Here is a 23,601-nt window from a genome sequence, read left to right as displayed (position 1 = left end):
GTATCTCGAAAGGATGTTAACAAACTTAACATGCTGGTGTGTCATGTCATGATGAACAAGATTTACGTAGAAACATGTTTTTGTGTGTAAAATGGTCTTTGGGTAATAAATATGCGACATTTTGTGCATCCGTTAGTTTCTGACTTTGTCTGCATGTAGCGCGCCAGCATTGTGTTTGCTAACACATGTTATTATATAAATCTTGTTCATCATGATATGACACACCAGCATGTTAAGTTTGTCAACAATCTTTTGAGACACCCTGTATAGTGGCCTTAATCTGAATAAGGTCAGGGAGCAATTAATTCGAATAATTGGATTTCTGCTGTATTTATTGAGCAATCACATTGCTTATTGTTCCCATTTGACTGTTTTGAATTCCTATGATTTTATTTCTCTCCCCCCTCCTCCTCTGCAGCACCACCGTCGACCGGCCCCTCCCGATGCTGCTCCTCTAGCGAGCACCGTCTCCAGCTTGCGTCCATATCCTACACACACACGCATACATACACACACACGTACACATACACACACACGTACACATACACACACACACACGTACACATACACACACACACACGTACACACACACACGTACACATACACACACACAAGTACATATACACACACATACACATGCACGCATACACACACACTCATGCCTGCACACAGACAGAAACACACACGCCTACACACACACATACACACACTCGTGGTAGCGAAAAACATAATTTGAATTCAAGATGTCAAAATTCAAATTAATTTTTCATTCTTCCCACTTAGGAGACAAGAAAGCACCCAGAGTCTGTCGGCGAAGAAGGGATATCCTTCCTCAGCCGGGGCGAAACCGAATTGAAGATCGACCGATCCGGTCTCCAGCGGTACCTCCCACAATGCCTCCAGTTCGCATTCGCAGAGAAGAGCGCGGAACACTTGTACCGCGAGTACTACAGGATCGAGAAGCGGCGGAACACCAAGACCCTGCTGCTGGTCCTCGCCCTGGTAGATCTGTTCCTCCTGGTCACCTACGCCGGTACCATAACCGGCCGGGAACCCGGAACCGTGATTGGGCAAGTCATGTTCCTGGCGGGGTCGCTGGTCCTGCTCCTGGCGATGTTCGTCATTGTCAGATGCCTGGCATCTAAGTTGCCTTCTTGGTAAGTTTAAGCTTACTTTATTTATTTACTAGCAAAAATACCCGGCGTTGCCTGGGGTCAGTAATAATCATGAAAAACAATCGCTACTTTCCTTCGTTTTCTGCTTTAACTGAAAGAACTCAAAACTTACCGCTTTGACGTGATTAAAAATCGAGCAAATTCCTTACCCATAAAAGTAAAACGGCAATAAGTATAAAGAACAAAATAATTTTCTTTTAGAAACGAAAGAACGAATTTGAGCATATACTCTCTTAAAAAATTTCCTTATAGGAGTGAATTTCATTCCTTTTGCGGAGCGGTTATTTTCACTCCTTTTGGATAAGCTTATTTCACTCCCTTTTGATAAGTGTTTTTCACTCTTTTTAAGACTAAATTAATATCCTAAATGAGTGGTTGCTTTCTGTTTTGGAAAGCCGCTATTTCACTCTTTTTTTAGAATAAAATAGGTAAAATCATTTCACTCTCCTTTGGTGAAATTGTTTTTTAAACGTGTTTTCATGTGCTTATGCTGTGTATTTGAATTTAAAACTGTTTTTAAAACTTATTTCATTTGAAAAAAAATTAGTTTTTTAAATTAAAAAATGAAAAAAAAAATGTTTTTAGTGTTTCCGAAGAGGATGCACAAGAACTGTATGGCAAATACGAAGAATTTTCTTTTTTATTAAAACTTTAACTGGTAATATTTCTTGAACTACTGGTACATCGTTACAAATCACCCACGTGCAATATTACGTACATTTCCGAATCTAAAGATTGAAATAAAACTAAAAAACCCACACAGTTCCAAATAAATAGATTTAAAATTTTGAAACTCTATATTGATATTCTCGGTGTGCCTTTTAACATTAATAATGTTTTAAAAGTTACATCAGTTCAAATTAATTTAAAAAGTCACTCATAAATTGTGACAAGATACGTTTGAATTCAATTTTGTTTCTTCGAGGCCATTCATTAATTACGTAAGGACAATTTTGGCAATTTTTGACCTTCCCTTCCCCCTATGTAAGGGTATGTAAGACTCCCCCCCCCCCATCTTAGGTAAGATTCTTTTTTTCTTCACAATAATAAAATAACAAATATTACATCACTGGGATCGTTCTTAAATTAACTATCATTTTTTTTAAATTTTTTTTAAGGAATCTAGACCGAATGTTTTTTGACAAATAATTTTTGTATATGATGCGATAATAATTAAAAATAAGACATGCAAAACACAGTGCGATTCTTTTATTATATTTTACACGTTTCATTCTTTGAAACAAAAGTAAAAAACAGCTCATCCTATAATACATACTTTTACCTTCCTGAAGCAAATGAAATATAATATTTGCCAAACCACTTGACCACGGATTTCTAATATAAAATATCGGCTTGGAAAATATTACGTAAGAATGGATCTACCCCCCCCCTCCCCCTCTCCAAGCAAGGGTATGTAGAGAATTTTCTACCCCCTCCCCCTCATGACCCTGAATTAATGAATGGCCCGTTACACATATGAATGAGTGTATTATACAAAGTTTATGATACTCTTTAAAGTTTAATATACACAAAAACAATGTTTGATTAATTTAAAATATACGCAGTGGTTGGAGCTCCGACCATCGGGAGCGGATTCGGTATCCGACCTATAGATTTGCGCATGGTCGGATCTGTAACACCTACCTAAAATATATATACAGTACACACTCACCAAAGATGGTAACGACTGCTTCAAATGTCATATTTTTGATTCGATGATCGAAATAAAATTGTTGATGAAAGTTTCATTCATTTGGAAGAAAAAGTTACAAAAAGTTCGCCGTAACATTGCACGTGGATGATTTGTAATGATATACGAGCAGTTCAAGAAATATTAACAGTTACAAGTTTTAATAAAAAAAAAAATTCTTCGCACTTACCATGCAGTTTTTGTGCACTTCCTTCAGAAACCTCATTCGGCAACAAATATTGTTTAAATTCATTAAATGAAGACATTTAGAATGCGACATCCACTTGTTACTCGCGACCAACGTTGGGTAAGCCTAACGTGGAGGGTATAGAAGATTCTCCCTAAACAAAATCACGTGACAGAATCGAACCAATGAAAATGTTTTTGAGTCCTTCTTTTAAAGAATGCTTTTATATTTCACTCATCAACGGAGTGTTTTCGAATTTCACGCGAATAAAGAAAAGTTTTAGTCTTGGTTTTTTCGTAAAGCGTCTTTTTTCGATAAAGCTAGCACTCAGAAAGAATGAATGCACCCGCAATAGATTTCACTCTTTTTAAGAGTTATTTTTTCGCTCTTTTGAATTAAGAGTGTACAAATTGAGGACTTTTCCAAAATATGAAATTAAATTTCATATGTTTAAAAAGATTTATCAGTTATTTTTTTTTATTGAACATTGTAGTCTAAAACCTTCTCTATATGGCTATTGAAGTACAAACTGTTTTTAAAAAAATGAAGACGCCGGTAATGCCACTATATTTGCATTAGTTATTTTGGGAAATTTTAACTATCGTGAGTTCTTACTGTGACTTGAAAGTTACCAAATTTGCTGTAATCGTTTTAGGACGCTTTGGATAAGTCTCCCCCTCCCTACTTTGTAAAACTGTCTGTTACCAATTTTCGTCGAAGACATATTGTCGCCAAATACTGAGATACTTCTGGGTACCATAAAATGATGCTAAACATTTTCATCCGAAATTTTTCCAAAATACGAAGTAAAATTCGGCGATTGTTTGAAATTGTGCGGAAAGACAAATGAATGGAAGTTTTTGTGTTGCTTATGGATTTGCTTAATTAAGTTGGCGGATTATTAACATTTTGAAAAAAAGTTGTAAAGATTCTGTTAATGGCGATATTTTGGTTACATGGTTAAAACCGAGAAACAGTATTACGTAGTCTTTAGCTTCATAGACAGCGGCAGTTGAAAAAATCTGCCTTAACTATTGAAATCTGCTGTCCGCAAAAAGATTTGGCGAGATTCCTGCTGGTCGCTTTGGTAATGAGTAAGTGTCCATTCAACAAAAATAAATAAATAAACCCATTAATTGCATCAAAGTTACATTAAAATGGAAAATAATCTGTCAAATCTATTATTTGCCAATCTTGGACGAAAATGTTATTTAAGATTTTAACTTGAGAAAAGCCTTGAACAGTCAGACGAAAAGCAAAAATATTTATTAATACTACAATTTATTGTAGCTATCGACGGGGAGCTGAGATGATACATTAAATACTGTATTGAGTTGAGGAAAGCCTTCGAACATGGAACTAAAAAGATTATAACTCGTTTTTTATTCTACTTAGAAATTTCGAACTGGTGCCGTCTTCAGCAGAAAAATCAGAGCTTTTGATTGACATATGTTAATATGTTCAAGTATTTTTTCACCCCCATATTAGAGAATTTATATGAAAATCGGGTTTTATTGCTCCTATGGGGGTTTGTCCCACATAACTGGACGAAAACTATCCTATGTGTTATTCTGATGCATAAGCTATATTATTGCAAAGTTTCATCAAAATCCATTCAGCAGTTGTTGCGTGAAAGAGTAACAAACATCCATCCATACAGATAAACATTCGCATATATAATAGTAGTAAGATTTATTTTTCTCTAATGGGGGCTGCGTTCTAACGCTATTTAGTCTTTAGCAGACCCGGAGCGATCCCCCGACACGGCATCCAGTCTTCCATGTGCCACCATTAAGGCGCAGGATGTCAATGGCACAGATAAATTGGACGCCCAGTTTCCACCAGATGGAAGCACCTGGGTTCTCTTTTGATGCGAAATTGCACTAGGAATTTAATTTCGCCGAGGGATATTCTAAGCCAAACGAATACCCAAGGGATCTTTTACATGCTGCATAATCATACGACATGGGCGCTGATAATTTTCTGCATGTCGAAAATCCACCTACTGGTCACTCCAGATCAGAACCTGGGTTCACAGGCGTAGAAGGCCAGCGCCTAACCATCACGCCACCAGCCGGTCAAAAGCTTTCTTTATTACACTCTGAAAAATAAAGTTCAATGTTTCACCTAGAAAACTATTAAATTTAGAAATATTTAGCTGCAACCATGTCAATGGTAATAATGTAATGGTGCTTTAACATCTTTTAGGCCACCAAAAGGAACTGGGGAAATCTTCAATAAGATGGTTGCAGCTAAATTTTGCTAGATTTTACTAATTTCTTGACGATACATTGAACCGTATTTTAGGAGTGTCGAGTCAATGAATTGAGAAGAAAATTCTGACTAAGAGCATCCATCTTACAAAATTCGATTAGTACTTTTTCTCCCCTGCCCGTCGCTAATTTTCCAATTCGGTCATGTGCAGCTTAGTGGTCAATGCAGTTTAGAACCAAAGAATTCTGGGTTAAAGATTCATTGCCACAGAGTACTCATCGAGTATGTGCGGAGTACATGTTCGTCAATTTCGTTCATCCAAACTTCCTTGAGTCAGTTGCTAAAATTTATCCTAGTTTCAGAGTACTAGAAAACGTAAGTTATAAGTTCTCATAATGCTGTCTAATATCATTTGAATTCTTTTAAATAGCAATAAACAGTTATATTTTCTCTTTATTTCATTATGGCATTTAATAAATCAATCTCGGACAGCAACTCACCATCTGTAAATGAATGGTAGTCTTGGGATACTGAAGCCAGCTAATTGTATATCCTATATGAAGAAATAACCATAGACTAATAATAAGTAGACCGAGCTTTCTCATTCTTGCTGATGAAGAAAATTGGTTCATAGATGTATCATGTGACTAGTGGAAAGGCTTGGCGAAGACTTTGGCAGCATGGTTGCTAGATGGCAGTATTATTCATAGTTTGGCACTCGACATGTATATTAAAACAATGTGTTTTCATTAAAAAAACTTCCAGGTGCAGAGATTGAACTGTTTTTCTTTTAGTTATGCATTATTTTGACATTAGTAATAGTTTTTGATCAGTTTTCGGTAACTTTTATTTCATTTGGAGCTGTCAGCGTTGGCGTGAACGAAATGGCGTAAACGTTTTGCGTTAACGCAAAAATGTACTAATCGGTATCTTAAATTGAAACTGTAGGTAAAAATCTTACCGTTTGCTGATTCTTCTTGGTCGCTTGCATCTTTAATTGCTTAGAGAGTTATTGAAATTGACTAAAGAAAATGCACAATACTATCTAAACGAAAAACTCACTATATTAACAAAATATTTACAACTTAGAATAACAAATTTACAAATCTGACTCCATAAAAGATCATTCTTCCGTGTTCCATAAATTCTATTTATTTTACTTCGCGCTGGCGTTGATCGTCTGCTACGATTAACGCCCGCTGTTGCTAGGATATCCACCAGTCACATGGTTTGGTTTATGAGCAGCAAAAGGGTTGCCATAGCTCGGTCTACTCTTATTATTAGTCTATGGAAATAACGTATTTCATTCAGAATAAGCCACAAGAGAATTGATCCAGAAAACATCAATGAGTCCGAGTATCCACGTAAATAAATTGAAAATGTAGTGGTACTATTTTCAGAAAACAGAGATGAGAGTGTTGTGAAGGTTTATAACAACACCCTAGTTTTGTATAAGAATTTGACTCCATTATTTTATAAAAATCGACAAAACTTTATTTACATCACATATACTTCAAGAAGTCGTCATCTTTTATTTTCTCAAGACCAAAATTCGTGGAACACGATCTCGTGCGTCTTTTTCACTTTTTTTAATTACGTGTTGCCATTCGGCAGTTTGTGTTAAATAGAAATAAAATAATTAAATTTAAGAATTAAAAGACATTAAAAATATGGATGAAAATATAATACTAGAGAATTATCATTACGTGGTAATAATTTTGACTGAGAAGGGCACTTCAGTACCCCCTTCCCAGTAATGATGATAATAAATGCGTTGCCGAAAGTCACGCATTAACCACGAATGACATGTCCATAATTCTTTGGGAAGTGAACTGTTCGTCCATATTTTGTCCTATATGTAATGCTAACTGCCCATCCTGCGAGGGAAAGACCAATGCAGCGCCAATCAAACTTTGTTTAACTTTCTCAAATGCGTCATTCAAAATTAGAGACCATTCAATAGGAGTGCTATCATTCTTTTTACATCCTCTTATTTGATCTGTTAAAGGGGTAAGCAGTCTTGCTGCATGTTTAACAAATCTTCTAAAATAATTTATTAATCCAATGAATCGTCGAAGCTCTGATATTGTTTTTGGCTTAGGATAATTTTGAATGGTTTCAACTTTTGATTTTAAAGGTTTAATTCCTTCAAAAGAAATATCATGTCCTAAAAATGATACTGCAGTTTGAGCAAAAACACTTTTGGAAATATTCACATTTAAACCATATTTGGCAAGCCTACCTAATACAATTTTCATGTGTTCTAAGTGTTCCGTTTCATTTTCGGAAAAAATTAGTATGTCGTCTAAATAAGCAACAGCGAAGTCTACATTTGAAAGTGCCTCGTTAATAAATCTTCAAAACGTATTTGCTGCACATTTTAAACCGAAATTTAAATATAAGAACTCAAAACTACCAAACGGTGTGGTAATTGCAGTTTTTTGAATATCATCTTTGAAAACTGGAATGTGAAAATATGCCCTAACAATATCGAGTTTAGAGAAAATTTTCTTGCCGTGTAAAATGTTCGTTACATCGTGTATGTGTGGCACAGGGTAACGGTCTGGCACAGTGACCGAATTTAACCTTCGATAATCACCACAAATACGGTAAGATCCATCCGCTTTTGGTACCACGTGAATAGGAGAAGCCCAAGGAGATTTTGAAGGACGGCATATTCCTTGATCCATAAGGTATTGAAATTCTTTTTTAACTTCGATTAATACCTTTGGATGCAAACGTCGAGGCTTAGAAAATAAAGGCGGTCCTTTTGTTTCTATATAATGGACAGTATCGTGACTGACTGGTTTTTTGAAATTTGGGATAGGATTCAATAACTCGGGAAAATCTTTAAATAATTCTTTGTACACCATATTATCCGAGACTAATTTAATTCCACTATATTGAGTTTTAGTTAACTCTCCCTTCGTTGTCAAACCAGTGACTGAATCTCGACTTCTTTAAATCTACTAGTAGTGAAAAATTTTGTAAAAAATCTGCTCCTAGAATTGGGCAAGAAACATTTGCTACAACAAATGGCCACTGATATATTCTACGTAATCCCATGTTGATATTTAACACCTTGTGGTCGTACACAGCTATTTTTGAATCGTTCGCAGCATACACGTAAGTGATGGGAGTTTTTGCTTTGAATGAAAAATGGGCAGGAATGCAAGAAATATCACTGCCACTATCAACCAAAAAATTTAATCCCGTACTTTTATCCATTATGTGTAATCTACACTGTTTATGTGCTGCTATGTCAGGGTAAATATCGTTATTAGACATAGCAGCTATGGCAAGTTTTTTTGAACTGCATCATAACTGCATGGTTGGCGACATTTAAATGCTTTATCGCCGAATTTTTCATGATAAAAACAAAACTCAGATGTATTTTGATTATCTGAGGGTGTTGGAACTCGTCTACTCCTAGATTGGGACCTATATCTATGATTACTACGACCTCTTGAAAATGAACGTTTTGATACCATTTTAGTTAATTCAGAAACTCGCATGGTTAAATGCTCAATTTGATTTTGCAAATTTGATATTTGCGTCGTTTGTTCACTATGTTTTAGTGTTTCTGAAATTTTGCAAACTGATGGCTCCATTTTTATTTCATGAATTTTATCAGCTAAAATGGACAGTTCAGTCAACTCTGAAGTTGATGCTGATAAAATGGCTTGAATATGTGTTGGCAAACGCTCTAACCAAATGGTTTTTAAAAATTCGTCAGTAATTGAATTTCGTGAAAGTTCTTTCATTTGCCGAAGTAAAACAGATGGTTTTTTTATCACCTAATGTAAGTTCCCACAAAAGTTTCCGTATTTGGCTTGATTGCGAATCGGAAAACTCTTTAACTAATCTATCTTTTAAAGCTTGATATTTATTTCCCTCTGGAGGAGCTATAATTAAATCCGAAACAGCGCTAAGTGTATCTGCGTCAATGGCGGATAACAAGTAGTTATACGTCGTCTCATCATTTGTTATACGTGAAACATTGAAACTAGCCTCCACTTGAATAAACCAAACTGTTATATTACTTTTCCATAGTGGAGGTAATCTGGTTGCAACTCTCAAAACTGAGTCACTTTGTACAGTATTATTGGTAAATTCAACATTATCTAAACTTTCTACCGACATTTTAAAATTTAACTGAGAATTTACAAGTAAAATAAACAAATGCAATTAAATTAAAGCAAAGAAAAAGTAGTCAAAGATAAAATTTATCTTTACACGAAAATAAAATTTAGGCCAGAGCATTTCCCTTCAAGTGAATGACTTTAAGTGAAGAGCATACCATAGAATAAAGCATTGTCCGTCTTCTTTTTCTTTTCCTTTTTTTTCTTGTCCAAAACGTGGGTCACCACTGAGTGTGTTGTGAAGGTTTATAACAACACCCTAGTTTTGTATAAGAATTTGACTCCATTATTTTATAAAAATCGACAAAACTTTATTTACATCACATATACTTCAAGAAGTCGTCATCTTTTATTTTCTCAAGACCAAAATTCGTGGAACACGATCTCGTGCGTCTTTTTCACTTTTTTTAATTACGTGTTGCCATTCGGCAGTTTGTGTTAAATAGAAATAAAATAATTAAATTTAAGAATTAAAAGACATTAAAAATATGGATGAAAATATAATACTAGAGAATTATCATTACGTGGTAATAATTTTGACTGAGAAGGGCACTTCAGAGACATTGACAGACGTTATGTATCCGAAGTTTACGGGCTGTCCAAAAACCGCACTATTTCCCAACACATTTGACCCACGTTCCTTATTTGTCCCAAAGTGTCACACTTCACCTACTCCCTCACCTAGTCTCAGTCACGCAGTGATACGTGAACTTATTGTTGGAATATATTTTATTGCAACGTAAAATGTGTCGTTCACACTTTTTGTTACCCCCTCCCACCTCTTTGTTACAAACTCACAATTTTATGAACTCTCATCCTCAAAACGGGACATCATACACTGTAAAAATGATTCAGAAACGTTCCTGGAAAATAATAGGCAGCTGATGTGCCCAATATCTGCCAATAACAACCTTGCAAAAACCAGGAACGTTTTCAGCTAAAAGTCAGTAACCTTTCTGACCTTTTAAATGAAGCTGTCTGAATAAAAGGAAATTCTCTTCCGTTAAAGCCAGTCATGTCTCGGAATTCTTCTAGAAAAATTGAGTATGTTTAACATAATTGATTATAACCTTCCTGATTTACCAAAAAAGCTCCAGAAGCATTAGATCAACCATGACCAAAGCTAAGGCTCCTATATAAGGGGAGCTGACTTATCCGACATTTTGGTTCCAAAATTGTCGGGCGAAAAAAATAAACATTTGTACAAAAGCCTCATTGCAGAAAACTGGTGTCAAAGCTTTAGGTGTGTTGCCCGAAAGATGTTTGATTATTTTAATCTGTAGATGAATGCAATTTAATGAATACAAATTAAAAACAAATAAGGTGTGAAAATGAGGTTTATTACCGTAAACATTTCCCGATACGTTTTAGCTGAATTTGTAAACGAAGTTATTTTTCTAAATTTACCTTAAGTGACATTTTACTCAACTTATCATCAATTATTTTGCGACATAGCAACCAGAGAATATTATAACGTATTTATAAATACTAGAAACGAGGTTGGATCCAATTCTGTCTTGGAACCAAAATGTCGGATAAGTCAGCCTGTCTTTTTCAAGGGGCTCTAACCAAAGCTAAGTGAGAATGGCCAGTAAGAACCAACCATCTCCTTTGCCTGTGTTGTAAGCAGCAGTAATCCAGTGTCGTATTCGCTCCCATTGGTAGCTTGGTCAATCTGGACGTTCCGTTATCGGACTCAATAAGCCGATGCACTTAATAAACACGCTCATTCCATCTTCAAACTGGGAGCTAAGAATATTTATCACAACAGTGAAGTGTCTGCATTCGTGTAACTTGTAGCAATTCAAGAAACTTTTAGCGAAGATACTTATTTTTTTCAGGAAGTGGATAAAAACCATTGACATCCCGAAACATTCCACGGAAATAGCCAGTAACGTTTCGGAATTTTTTAGTGTTTGTTGACGATCCCTTATAAGAGCAGGGTTATTACAAATGATTCATTTGTTTACGAATCGTCATTTATTTAAAAGTTTTGCTCGCACAACGATGAGGTATAAATGAAAAAAAAAAAAAAAAACACAAACTCATCAAGATTTGTTAACCAGGTGGTAATACGAGTGCAAGGTTTTTAATGTGGCGACAAAACAAGAAACGCGTTTTTTGTGTGTAACAAAATATGTGTGATGTTCATTTTTTCTTTCAGTGCTTTGGGGGCACATTAATGACCTTCTTTATGTACCCCCAAGAGTGTAGAAGAACTCAGGGATAACACACACACTGTAAAAAAATTTCGAAACGTTACTGACTATTTCCGTATAACGTTTTCGGATTTCAATGGCTTTTACACACTTCCTGGAAAAATCAAGTATCATCGTCGAAAAGGTTCCTGACTTGCTACAGGTTGCACAAATGCAGATTTTTCGCTGTTGTGAAAATTATTTTTAGCTCCCAGTTTAAAAATTAACTGAGCGTATATATAGAGTGTATCGACTTCTGAGCGATTTCATCCCTTTCATGCTGATTAAGCTCCTAAAGGGAGCGGATAACTATGGACTATGTTGCTTTTCAAGAATTGCTCGCGAGTAATATTCTCGATACTTGCTTGCAATTCTGGCTTAGCTTGGCTATGTTAGCATTACTGTTTATGAAACTTCTTTTATAAATCAGGAAGGTGCCAGGCTATTGTATTGCATCTACCTAAGTTTACTCTAAAGTTCCAGAAACACGACTGGCGTTAAACGGGAAGATTTCTGAATTTTTCAGGAAGATTCCGGGAGAATTTTAGGAAGGTTACTGACTTTAGCGGAAAACGTTCCTGGTTTTCGTAAGGTGTCTTACTGGCAGAAAGTGGGCACATCAGCTGCCCATTATTTTCCAGGAACGTTTCTAAATCGTTTTTACTGTGCATACTGTAGTGATGACTTTACCAGAACGACGCTGGACGCTATCAGGACTTAAAACACACGCGCAAAGTTTTTCTTATTTTGTCGTCAATTTAAAAAAAAAATTCACTCGTATTACCACCACCAGTTCCAAACCATTTTACCATTCTTCTCGCTGTAAATGCTATATGGATTTATTGCGTTTCGGAACCGGATCTCCTTCTCACCCATGGTCTTACAGAGACACCCAGCAGCCGCATTGACATTTAAGGGATCCAGAGTGTATCAGACGTCTTTCTCCAGATTTTCCACGGGTCACCTTCGATGCTTGGTTTTTGAAGATGGCGTAAAGAATTACCTTACTTGCCCAAATGCAACGACGCCCCCTTTTCCCTCCAACACATCCTTCAATGACTGGGTTTTTCCAGAGAAGAGGCTCGGGCCAATCCGCTGCTTTTCTTGTAATTCTTGCACATCATTTGGACTCATGGATCTGGTCTAGTTTCACTAGATTAGTCCCACCACCACCGCCATCATTAAAACCGAATTATTCATTTGCAGTAACCCTGAATGGCGTCTTCGTCGGAAGTAACAATACACTTCGGAATTTTTCATCCCCTTGTATTGTTTGTTTTCCACGAGAATGCACTTCGCCCCACCTTCTCAGACGCAGGGTTCCATTTTACGCGGGGGTAAACGATAAACGTATCCCTCTGCTTGTAAATAAGAAAACCAGACAACCTTAACTTTGGCATGCATTTTAATGTGCAAAATAAGTCTTAGTGTCCTTTACATTACTTGCTTCGCTTGTTTGTTGCTACTTTCATTATTCTTACATCTTAAAAACTACTGCTTTAGCGACAAAATGTTATGATTCGATTATGCCTCCTACCGAAAACAGTGAAGTAGAATCATCGGATACCACGTGGCGAAGGCGGAGTCAAGTGCTTTTTCGTGGAAAACGGACAATTGTGCCGAATAGAACTCCATTTTGTTGCCAAATGATGATAATTGTGCCGAATAGAACTCCAACTTTAGCCGAATATCGTAAGAAAAATTTGCCAAATAAGGAATATTTTGGGAGGTCACAGCCTTCTACCGTGACCTCTCAACGGAGCTCCCTTAAGCACTTTTATGTTGAGATGAATACGCCGTTGTGTTCTAGAATGCAAAGCAATCAAGGCAAATGGTTCATATTTCATTAAGTTTTAATTTTTAAAATAAAAATTAGGTGATCAAGTTTTAATTAGTAATGATCACGATCTAGTCCAATGTTACTCTATGTCCTAAATTTCCTTGTCAGACTCAGTACCGTGCGGCACTTATATACGATATTTCTATTCTTACAGTAACGTAACTTTATCAGAAAAAATTGAAAAATTTCTTTACCCCAAAATATCGAAAGTGCAAAATAATGTATAACGTTTTATAAAATATTAAAGTGAACATTCAATGTGTATAGATGCTGAAAAGGTGCTTTTTTGTTCTCAGTTTATACAAAATGTATATTTTTAATTAGAGTTTTCAAACATTAACTCCGTTCGGATAAACCGTAATCGCGGAAAAACGGGATTCGCTAATACTGCTAATGGAAGATCTAAAAATAGCTTTTAAGATACTATTTCTACTTTTGGCGTGGGACAAATTGTTAGAAATCTAGATTTATTTTGGCCCTAGATGATTTCATACGCTTCAAAATTTTTGTTGACAATGATGTGTGAAAAAATATTTCAAAGGATAACACTTTAAAATTCAATTTTATATTCCGCTGTGAGACTCGTATTGGTGAAGAGAATATTCAGACGGCCTAACAAAAAGTGCGAATTTATATTGAGTACTTCCGGATACGTAAAAATTGTTTACATAGATGTACCTAAGCAGAGGTATTTCAACATAAACGTAAAATATTTTTTGTATAGGTTATAAATTGCATGAAACATATGGTACGAATGGGGGTTTAAACTATTGCAGTTTCGGAAAATAATTTTGCAAAACATACCTATTGTTGGGAAACAAGTAAATATCTCTGTGCTACAAAATACAACCCAAATTCAAAATAATAGAATACTTCTCGCTTTTTGGAAAAAAGTTGATTCTAACCAAATATAAGTGCAAATTAGGCATTTAAATTAACGTGCCTCCTTTCTTAGACCGTAAAGTGTGCATTTCAAATATATACTCAATTAAAAATAATCTTCGAAATAATAATCCAAAAGTTTATAGTGATAAAGATTTACATTGAGTCAAAAAATTAAAATATTCAAATTAAAGGGGGGGGGGGAATACTTTCAAAATAAACAATATCAATACTAGAATGCGTCATTTTTTGCTGGATTCAATGCTTTAATCCTTTCTCACACGGATTCTACCACCTTTTTCCAATAATCGCTTCTGACACTGTTTCCATACCCTCTTCAATGCGGCAACGAGTTCGATTTTGTTCGCAGGCACCAGGTCTTGAACTGCTTTTTTTTAGATTTTACGGTACCGCAAATTCTTGATCGTATTGATATTGGTAGAGTTGCTTGACCAGTTTAATACCGAAAATCCTCTTTGTGTTTAAAACCTCCGAGTTGATTTAGAGATTTGACATGGAGCAGAATCTTACTGAAAGATAAAAGTGTCACTAAATGTGTAACAGCTCTGCCTTAGACGAAGTATCATGCAGTATTATTCATAAACAGCGGAAGTCACGCATTGTTTCATTTTACGCGATATACAAAACTTCCCAATTCCAGCAGCTATCATGCACCCACAAACCAAGAAGGATGCGTCAAAGTGGAGAGAACATCTTACACAAGATTTCTCATGCGTTTTTCTTTTTAAACGTCAAACCTGAACAACTTTTTTTGCTTACAGATATTTCAAAAAAAGATTCATCACTGAATATAATCCTTTTCCAACCTTGTTGCCTCTGTTTGAGCTTATTGCTCCACGAGAGTCGTGCACGTTTCTGCTTCATGTTTATCTTTGGTCTTACTTCGTAGATCCTCAATTAAAATTGCTGTTTATGCAACCGTGCAAGTGTATTTGACGTGGATAAGATAACTATACATTCTGTACTTTTGATATCATTGTACTTTTCTGATAAATACGATTTTGAGGCGGCAATGTGCTTCGCTTGATTGCCTAACATTCATGGGCGTCGTGGCCGGGGGAGGGGGGCCGAGGGGTCCGGACCCCCTCAATAATTGAGAGTCGGACCCCATAAAAATTTGAATTTGTTAAAATAAAATCCATTATTTGGGGCGAACTTATTACAGTTTTAGTTCCAAAAAAGGACGATAATGCACATTTACATAACACATAATTTATTCTAAGAAATACAGTTGTGAAATGTTAAATTATTACATAATTGAGTTAAAATGAACTTTGGTTACACAAAAGGAAAGCAACTGGCTGCGATGAAAGCTTAGAAACAAAGAATAAGCGTCGCTAATTATAAGGAGCCTAAACTACCTCGCATCAGGTCCGTCATTTCGAATTTTCACGGATGGGCGGGAGGGGGGGGGGAGCAAAGGGTAGGATACTCAATGTAATTTTAAAAAAACTATGTCGAATCTGTAAGGCAGGTTTAAAAATGAACACGTAGATGATAAACGAGCAAATACGATAAAAGTTAAAAAAAAAAAAAAAAGTATTTCTTTTTTTTTTCTAAATGCAATCTTAAAATATAATTTAGGAGCATCGAGATTCTGTCTTATTAAATTACCTCACCTGGGCGATCGAAGCATGTTTTAAATAGAAAAAAAAGCTGAAATATTGCGAAAAAGATTTAAAATATTGTAATGAAATAATCACACAAAAAGTTCTGAGTACTTGAATGTTCGAAAAAAAAAGGAAAACAAAATTTTTTAAAGATATTCAGGAGGCATGATATTTATAATAAAGTGAAAAAATAGACCTAATGTATAAGTGTTAACAATGGCGTACCTAGCATGGGTACCTAATCCTGAACATAAACCTAATTTTAGTATAGTATTCACTCCATGATGAGGAGTAGGAAAAGGGGGAGGGGCGGTCCAGGAGTTTTCCCCCCAGAAAATTTGTAATTTATAGTCTTAAGAATGCACTTTAGCTTCATATTTTTCAAAAACTTGAAATTTTACATTTCACTTTGGGTTTCACCCTACATACGGGTGACACCCGAATGGTACTGCCTCGTCCCGTCCTCAATAGCGACGTCGCTGGTGTTAAGTACATTACACTAGTCCAAAATGTTAAAAGTGCTTTTACTGAAATCGCAGACGTATTTCAAAAAAATATCCGGCTGGAAATTGAAAATTTCTGAATAGGAAACCAAAGCAGTCAAATGGTTTTGAAAAAAAAAAAAAAAAGACTATCCTCAAGCCTTATCCCTTCAGGACTTCATAAGGGGTCGCCTAAAATTGTACTTTTGAAACTTTTATTTTGAAAGCAAGGGAGAGTATCTAAATACCATTTCTTCCTCTAACATCAGCAACGATAGTCTACAATTACATATTTACAATTTCAATGTCGAAAAACTAGCAGGAGAGGGCCCTCACCGTAATATTGGAAAAACGCTCACTCCTCACTATCAGTGATCGTCTTGACTTTCGTCTTCAGAGCTTCAACTGTGAAAATATTTCTAAGATCCGTGAAACTTTCTTCCTAACCAAAGAGCGTCTAAAACTTCGCGTTTATACCTAAACTTTCGAAAAAAGTTTGGAAAGAAGCCATGAAATTCCTTTTCCCTGCACCTTTGAAAGTCATCTATATAAATTCAACTTTTCCCAAACATGGCCTACAATTGTGTTTTTAAAACTTCGATTACGAAAAAATTCCGGAGACGGTCCCCGAATCTCCCTTCTCTAACATTACCAAAAATCGACTAAAACTAAGTTTACAAAACAATAATTTCGAAAATTTCCCCGGACCCTCCCATTTCTGAGTCAAAATTGTACTTTAGTAGGTTAACTAAGCTCAAAATACACAAAAAGTGATTAAATCCTGTTCTCTTGTGTTAACACTTCATTAGAAAAAAATCGCAGAGAGGAAAATAAACACAGTCATTTTTTTTCACACATACTGGCTAGGAAAAGCTTTTTTATTTTGTGTGTTTATGCTGATAAAGATGTTTCAGTTTTTGATATTGTGTATTAAATAACAACGCTAATCTATTTTTACTAGGCATACATTTTTTATACTTTTTTTTTAAGCAGCTTGAAATTAGCAGTGTTAAGGTTGGTCACCCCCCCCCCCCCAATAAATGTTATCCGAGGACGCCAATGCTAACATTGACAGATGAAAGGGAAACTGATGAATGACCAATTGTAAGGATTTGGGAAGACGTTTCCAAGAAGCCCTGAAACGTTCCTGTCAAACCCATAGGGTACTAATTTTACTAAACATTTAACATAGGGCTCAACTTATGACTCTCGTTTGCAAACAGGGACGAGTGGGGACGAGCACTGAATAGTCGTTTAAAGAAAGAAGCCGTTTTCTATGTTATTATTGAACTATGTTATCTTTTCATACAATATATTTCAAACAAATCTAAAGAAGTTCTTCTGCCCTTATATAGAAGTTTGGTAAGACCTCATTTGGAGTATGCTGTTCAGTTTTGGTCTCCTTATCTTAAGAAAGATATTAATGTGTTGGAAAGGGTTCAAAGGCGGGCTACAAGGCTAATAAATGGACTTTCTCATTTAGACTATGATTCCAGGCTTAGAAGGCTAAAAATGTACAGTAGGGGCGCGACATCGATGTCGATGTTTTGGAAACATCGATGTTTTTGTTAAAACATCGATGTTTTTAACATCGATGTTTTACTTTCGATGTTTTTGGAACATCGATGTTTTGAGATAAATAAATACCTTTGTGCTGAACAGTAAAGTAAGACAAAACAACGTTAGGAGTAGCACAAATTTGCAAATTTGTGCTACTTCTAACGTTGTTTTGTCTTACTTTATCGATGTTTTGGTTTCGATGTTGATGTTTTTGTATTATAATTGAAAATTATAGTAAAATTTGCTCCAATTGTCTCGTTAGGTAATTAAGTTTACTTATGGAATTGCTCCAAAAATTTCATTTATTTGCGCACACACTTAAAAAGATCGATTTTTCTGTGTAAAGGATGATCTTTGAAAAGATTACTACAGGATGATAAAAGATAACTGGAGGGTGAGGAAGAGGTCAAAGCTCTTGGAAGAACTCGACACTGGTAGTCTGTTGCCAGAACTTCCAGTCGATTCTAAGGCTCCAATTCTTAAACTAAAGAAGAATCCTATATATTACTGCGGTGAATATTATAACTGTAAAAATTCAGAGCTGTTAAAAGTTGTGGTGAAGTATTTGATAGTGATGGGGACTTTTGTTTCATTGTAAAGAGATTTTTCTCTGCCTTGTGAAATAGTCAGCGAAAAGAGAAATGCGCTTAAACACCAAATATTGGGGGTTACTTATCGTCTATCCGGGGCGGATACAGGCTAACATTTTAGGGGGTTCATGCGAAAGAGTGACCCTCCCCCCTCCTCCATGAATAAACTTATGGTTTTGGTATGAAAAATTTCTGAAACTGCTTAGGTGTTTAAAAAATACCACATCGGTCAGGAATATGACACCTAATAGGACAAAAACATCATGAATAAATTTTATAAACAATTAAAAGAAGTAATATTTGAAGTATTTACTTTTAAAAATAATGCAAAAACTGAAACAAAAACTGAAATCATTTACATTTTATCCATAACGTGTTTGGATACAATGCGAACGGATAATATTGTCGACGTTTTAGGGGGGGGGGGTCATGACCCCTATGACCCTCCCCTTGTATCCGCCACTGCCTAGATGGGCACCCCTGCGAAAACCTATGTATAATGAGGTTTTGCGCTAACAGGACACACAAATTTTACATTTCTTGCACGATAATAGATCCTAAACACTGATCTAAACTAATAAACTATTTACAGCACATTTAAAAATAAACTCAGCACGACTAAAAACTGAACTATCTAAAAATTACAACAGAAAGAAATTCTAATCTATGAAGATTTTACATAAAAAAGAAAACATTTACGAACTCAAATGTTTCATCGATTGATGCGATGCCTGAAGCTTTGGATATGATTTTACAAAAACTATCGTTGATTAAATTTGTTGCTTATAAAAAGCAAACGGGCGTCAGACACTTCTTTGTTGCTTTTCATTATACTGACTCGTGAACTAAGCGCCGCAAACTAACTGTCTCAAGAAAAGCATTTTTTTACTGTCTACATATTTTAAATACATATGCTATAAATAGAAAAGTGACAGTTAATACCCTCCCCCCCCCCAAAAAAAAAAACAATCGAGAACTATTTACTGTTTCTTATTATGGTTTAGGTCCGGCTTTTTTTTTTTCAAGCATCATTTTCACTACTCAAATCAATGAACCTTGAAACAGATTATAAAGTATTGTCGCAGATTTTGATGGGAGGAGGTGGTCATGACCCCCATGATCCCGCCCCCTCCTCCTTGTATACACTTCTTACGGTTTCGATCAAGCTTTTTATTTTTTCGAACAAACATTCAAATACTGTTGTGGGTTGGAAGGGGGGGGGATGTTATGAGCCCCTCACTTGTATCCGCCACTGAGTCTACACCCAACAAGCCGTCCCTCAATTACTCACAATTTGTGTTTAATTATATAACATTAACAGTACGAAATATATTTCTTGCTCTTAATAATAATTGTCAGAATTAATTTTGTACTTTTAATATAATTCGCACAACTCTTTCTCATCATACAACTGGCTGTAAGTGCTATGATATATTTTTTCGCAGATTTAACTAGTTTTTATTAATTGTTGCATGTCTTATAATCATTTTTTGTCTTGTTATAGTACCAAGATGTTGCGAAATTATTCCTATCAAACTGAATTCATGATTTGCAGTTCAGTTGTTTCAATATATTCGTGGGGTTCGCATTCTTTTGTATTGCTTAAATTAGACACAATGCCAGAAGAATTCCCTGATCCATTAAGAAACATTTGTTAGAGATTAACCTCTATGTAAGTTTGTAGTGTAGTATATTAAAAAATGTATGTTAAATATTGACAAAAAGATCGATGTTTTAAAACATCGATGTTCGAAAACATCGATGTTTTTTGGTCGATGTATCAATATCATCGATGTTTTAACTTCCAACATCGATGGTCTGAAACATCGATGTTTTGCCATCGATGTCGCGCCACTAATGTACAGTCTTGAGCAAAGAAGAGATCTTGAGCAAAGAGAGAGGCGGACTGAAGTTTAGCACTGAAAACAGGACAAAGGGTCATTGTTTTAAGCTATTTAAATCTCAGGCCAACATGGGTATTAGGAAAAATTATTATTATAGCAGGGTAGTGGAGCCTTGGAACAGCTTAATGGAAGAGGTGGTAATGAGCAAGGGAGTAGATAGTTTTAAGATGTCAACTTCACTGGGGATTGTAAATTGACTAGAACCAGTCTAGCTGGGCCCAGAGCCTGTTTCTGGTCGTCACTTTTGTATTTGTATTTGTATTAGTAAAAGGGCGGCTTAAATTTTTTCACTTTTAGAAAGTCAAGATTTCACGGGAAAATTACAGATTATTTTACTTAGATTACAGTTACGATTACGCATGAAAATCCTGATTATGATTTCGATTTCGATTACGATCTCATCGACAGTTTGCAATTATGATTATGATTACACAAAAACGTAATCGATTACTCAGATTACGATTACGTAATCGGCGATTACTCCAAACCTGTTACAAGCTAAAAAGTTCTGTGGTTAAATCCTTCAGTTTCGAATCTTCAATTTTAGGATATGTATCGAACAGAAAATATTTACAATTTTAGTGCAATATTTTAATGCATATTTATTGAATTTCTGGACATAATTAAGAGATTTCGGGGAATAGTTAAAATTCTTATAACCAAAACTTCATGCAGAGTTAATAAATGAATACAAAGAATTAATGAATTGATCCACCTTTACTAATAATAAAGCTCAAAGTCTCTCTGTCGTGATATCGGGATCTCTTTCTAGATGTCTAGATCTGTGTGACGCGCACATCGCATAAACCGCTCGGCCAATTTTTATGACATTTGACACAAAATTAGTTTGAATCATGGAAGTGTGCACCTCAAAGCGATTTTTCGAAAATTTGACTATGTTCTTTTTATATTCCAATTTTAAGAACATTTTACCCAGCTAATGATAATAACGGGGAAGAAAAAAATTACGAAATTATCATAACGTGGAACCGTAACATGGGCGTGCCATTTAACATAGCAAATTGGCGAGAAATTCATCATCCATTATTTGTAAATATACAGGCGAACCAAATGACCTTTTAATTTTCCACTACTGGCAAAGCCGTGCGGGTACCACCAGTTTGTAATAAAAGATAAGGTGATTAGATACCATACAAGAATATTTTGCGAGGATTAACAACAGTGTTACAAGCTTAAAAAGTCTGGGGTTTGAGTCTAAAAAAGTCTTCGGTTTCTAACCTTCAATCTTAGGATATCTATCGAACAAAAAATATTTACAATTATAATGCAATATTTTAATGCATATTTATTGAATTTCTGGACATAATTAATTGGTTTCATTGGAATACTTAAAATTCTCATTGCCAAATTTTTATGCAAGGAACAGCACACAAGTTTGCGCATGTAGTGCCATCTGTCTACAGTTCTGATAATGATAATTTTATCCTGTAATGTTAGTAGCATTGGAAAGGAAAATACTTTAAATATAACCGATGATTACATTCAGTATTAAATCATGAAAATGTTTGTAACTTTTTTTTTTTTTTTTTTTGCATTTTTGTCCTTCTTTTGCACACATAATTTTCAAAAATTAAATAAAATGTGTTGGAATAATGAACTGCTCTTACCCACCAGTCAGTACTTTCTTGTACAGTTGGTTAAAGGTTGCTGAGTGTCGTCTTAAGATTGTAATGTCCTGCTTGATATTTTCATAAATTCAAGGAAACCTCATGTGATGGAGGTAGTAGAACCTATCTATAAGGAATACTGAAGGTGCCAGACATTATGCCACTTAAATAGAGGTGTCCATTCCTCGGAAGCGCTTTAGTTTATGCATGCAGTGTGTTCACTCAGTAATTTTTCTAACTTTAACTGTTAACAATTAAGATACTATACATTTCACTTACACAAATGATAAAATTCACACTGAATGATTTTTTAAAGTTTTTATTACTTTATTAATTGTAACTAAGACAAAAATTTGGCAAGGTCAAAGTTTTGCAGCATAAAGCAATTATTTTGAAGTAATTCACTGCATGAATTTGCTTTATGTCATGAAATTTACAATGCAAAACATTGTGAATTTCAAGTAGTGTTCGCACTTCAGTTTTTATATAAAAAGCTGCTTAGCTTCTGTGCCCTCTCCTTTGGCTCTGAGTCTACTTGAATAAATATCTGGGAGGGCAAATCATGCACGTACCTTTCTTGAATTCCTGCAAATTCTCTCTCTTATGCACTTGCGCATAATTGTTTTTATCTTTTTTCTCTGTAAATGTCCCTTAAATAGAGTGTCCCTTAATAAGAGACAAACACATGGAGGTTGCTATTCAAAGGGACTGGGACCAGAAAAAAATGTCCCTTATTCGGAGGTGTCCCTTAATGGAGGTTCTACTCTATATTTAAACGTAAGCAATCGTAAGATATATGGATAACTAGTCGACCCGTGTGGAAAACTAAGTCTAAAAAAAACCTTTTTTTTCGAACCTTTAATCATGGGATATATCATACAGAAAATATTTACGATTCTAGTGTAATATTTTAACATATATTTATTAAATGTTTGGCAGTAGCGGCTCGTGGAAGTGTCCAGGGGCGCCCGGGCCCCCTCACTTTTTTCAGACAATAATTTGTAACTTTTTTACTTATTTTCCTTTTTTTGCGTACGTGCTTAAAATTAAAAAAAACAAGATTGTACCGTATTTTTCTGTGTATAATCCGCGGATTATCTGTTAAAAAAGTGTAAAATTAATGAGGTGCGGATTATATGCTGGCGCGGATTATCTGTTTTTTTTTCTCTCTTCAACACCAACGCATTGAACCTCAATATTTACGAGGATCGTTAACTTGCCTGTATGTTGTTTATTTTACATTCTTGAATGTTCTTCTTAGGGGCCATTCATTAATTACGTAAGGGTCCCGAGGGGGAAGGGATTACAAAAATCTCTACATACCTTTACTTTGGGAGAGAGGGGGTCAAACCAATTCTTACGTAATATTTTCCACGTTCATATTTCATATCAGAAATCGCGCGGTCAAGTGGTTTATAAGAGATCATATTTCATTTGCTCCTGGAAGGTAGAAAACGTATTAGGATAAGCTGTTTTTT

At 35.3% G+C, this 23,601-nt stretch overlaps 1 protein-coding gene across 4 annotated transcripts in view; it reads left to right on the top strand.

The window, feature by feature from the left end:
* Positions 1-23,601, top strand: part of LOC129227718 (adenylate cyclase type 3-like) — a 327,000-nt gene that overhangs the window by 74,535 nt on the left and 228,864 nt on the right. For all 4 annotated transcript variants that reach the window (XM_054862320.1, XM_054862321.1, XM_054862322.1 and 1 more), the window contains exon 3: positions 784-1,157. In XM_054862320.1, coding sequence (XP_054718295.1) covers positions 784-1,157 — 374 coding nt within the window. The remainder of the gene's footprint in view (positions 1-783; positions 1,158-23,601) is intronic.

Source organism: Uloborus diversus, chromosome 8, assembly GCF_026930045.1.
Source record: "Uloborus diversus isolate 005 chromosome 8, Udiv.v.3.1, whole genome shotgun sequence".
In the NCBI taxonomy this organism is placed as follows: domain Eukaryota; kingdom Metazoa; phylum Arthropoda; class Arachnida; order Araneae; family Uloboridae; genus Uloborus; species Uloborus diversus.
This window is presented reverse-complemented; position numbering and strand designations above follow the sequence as displayed.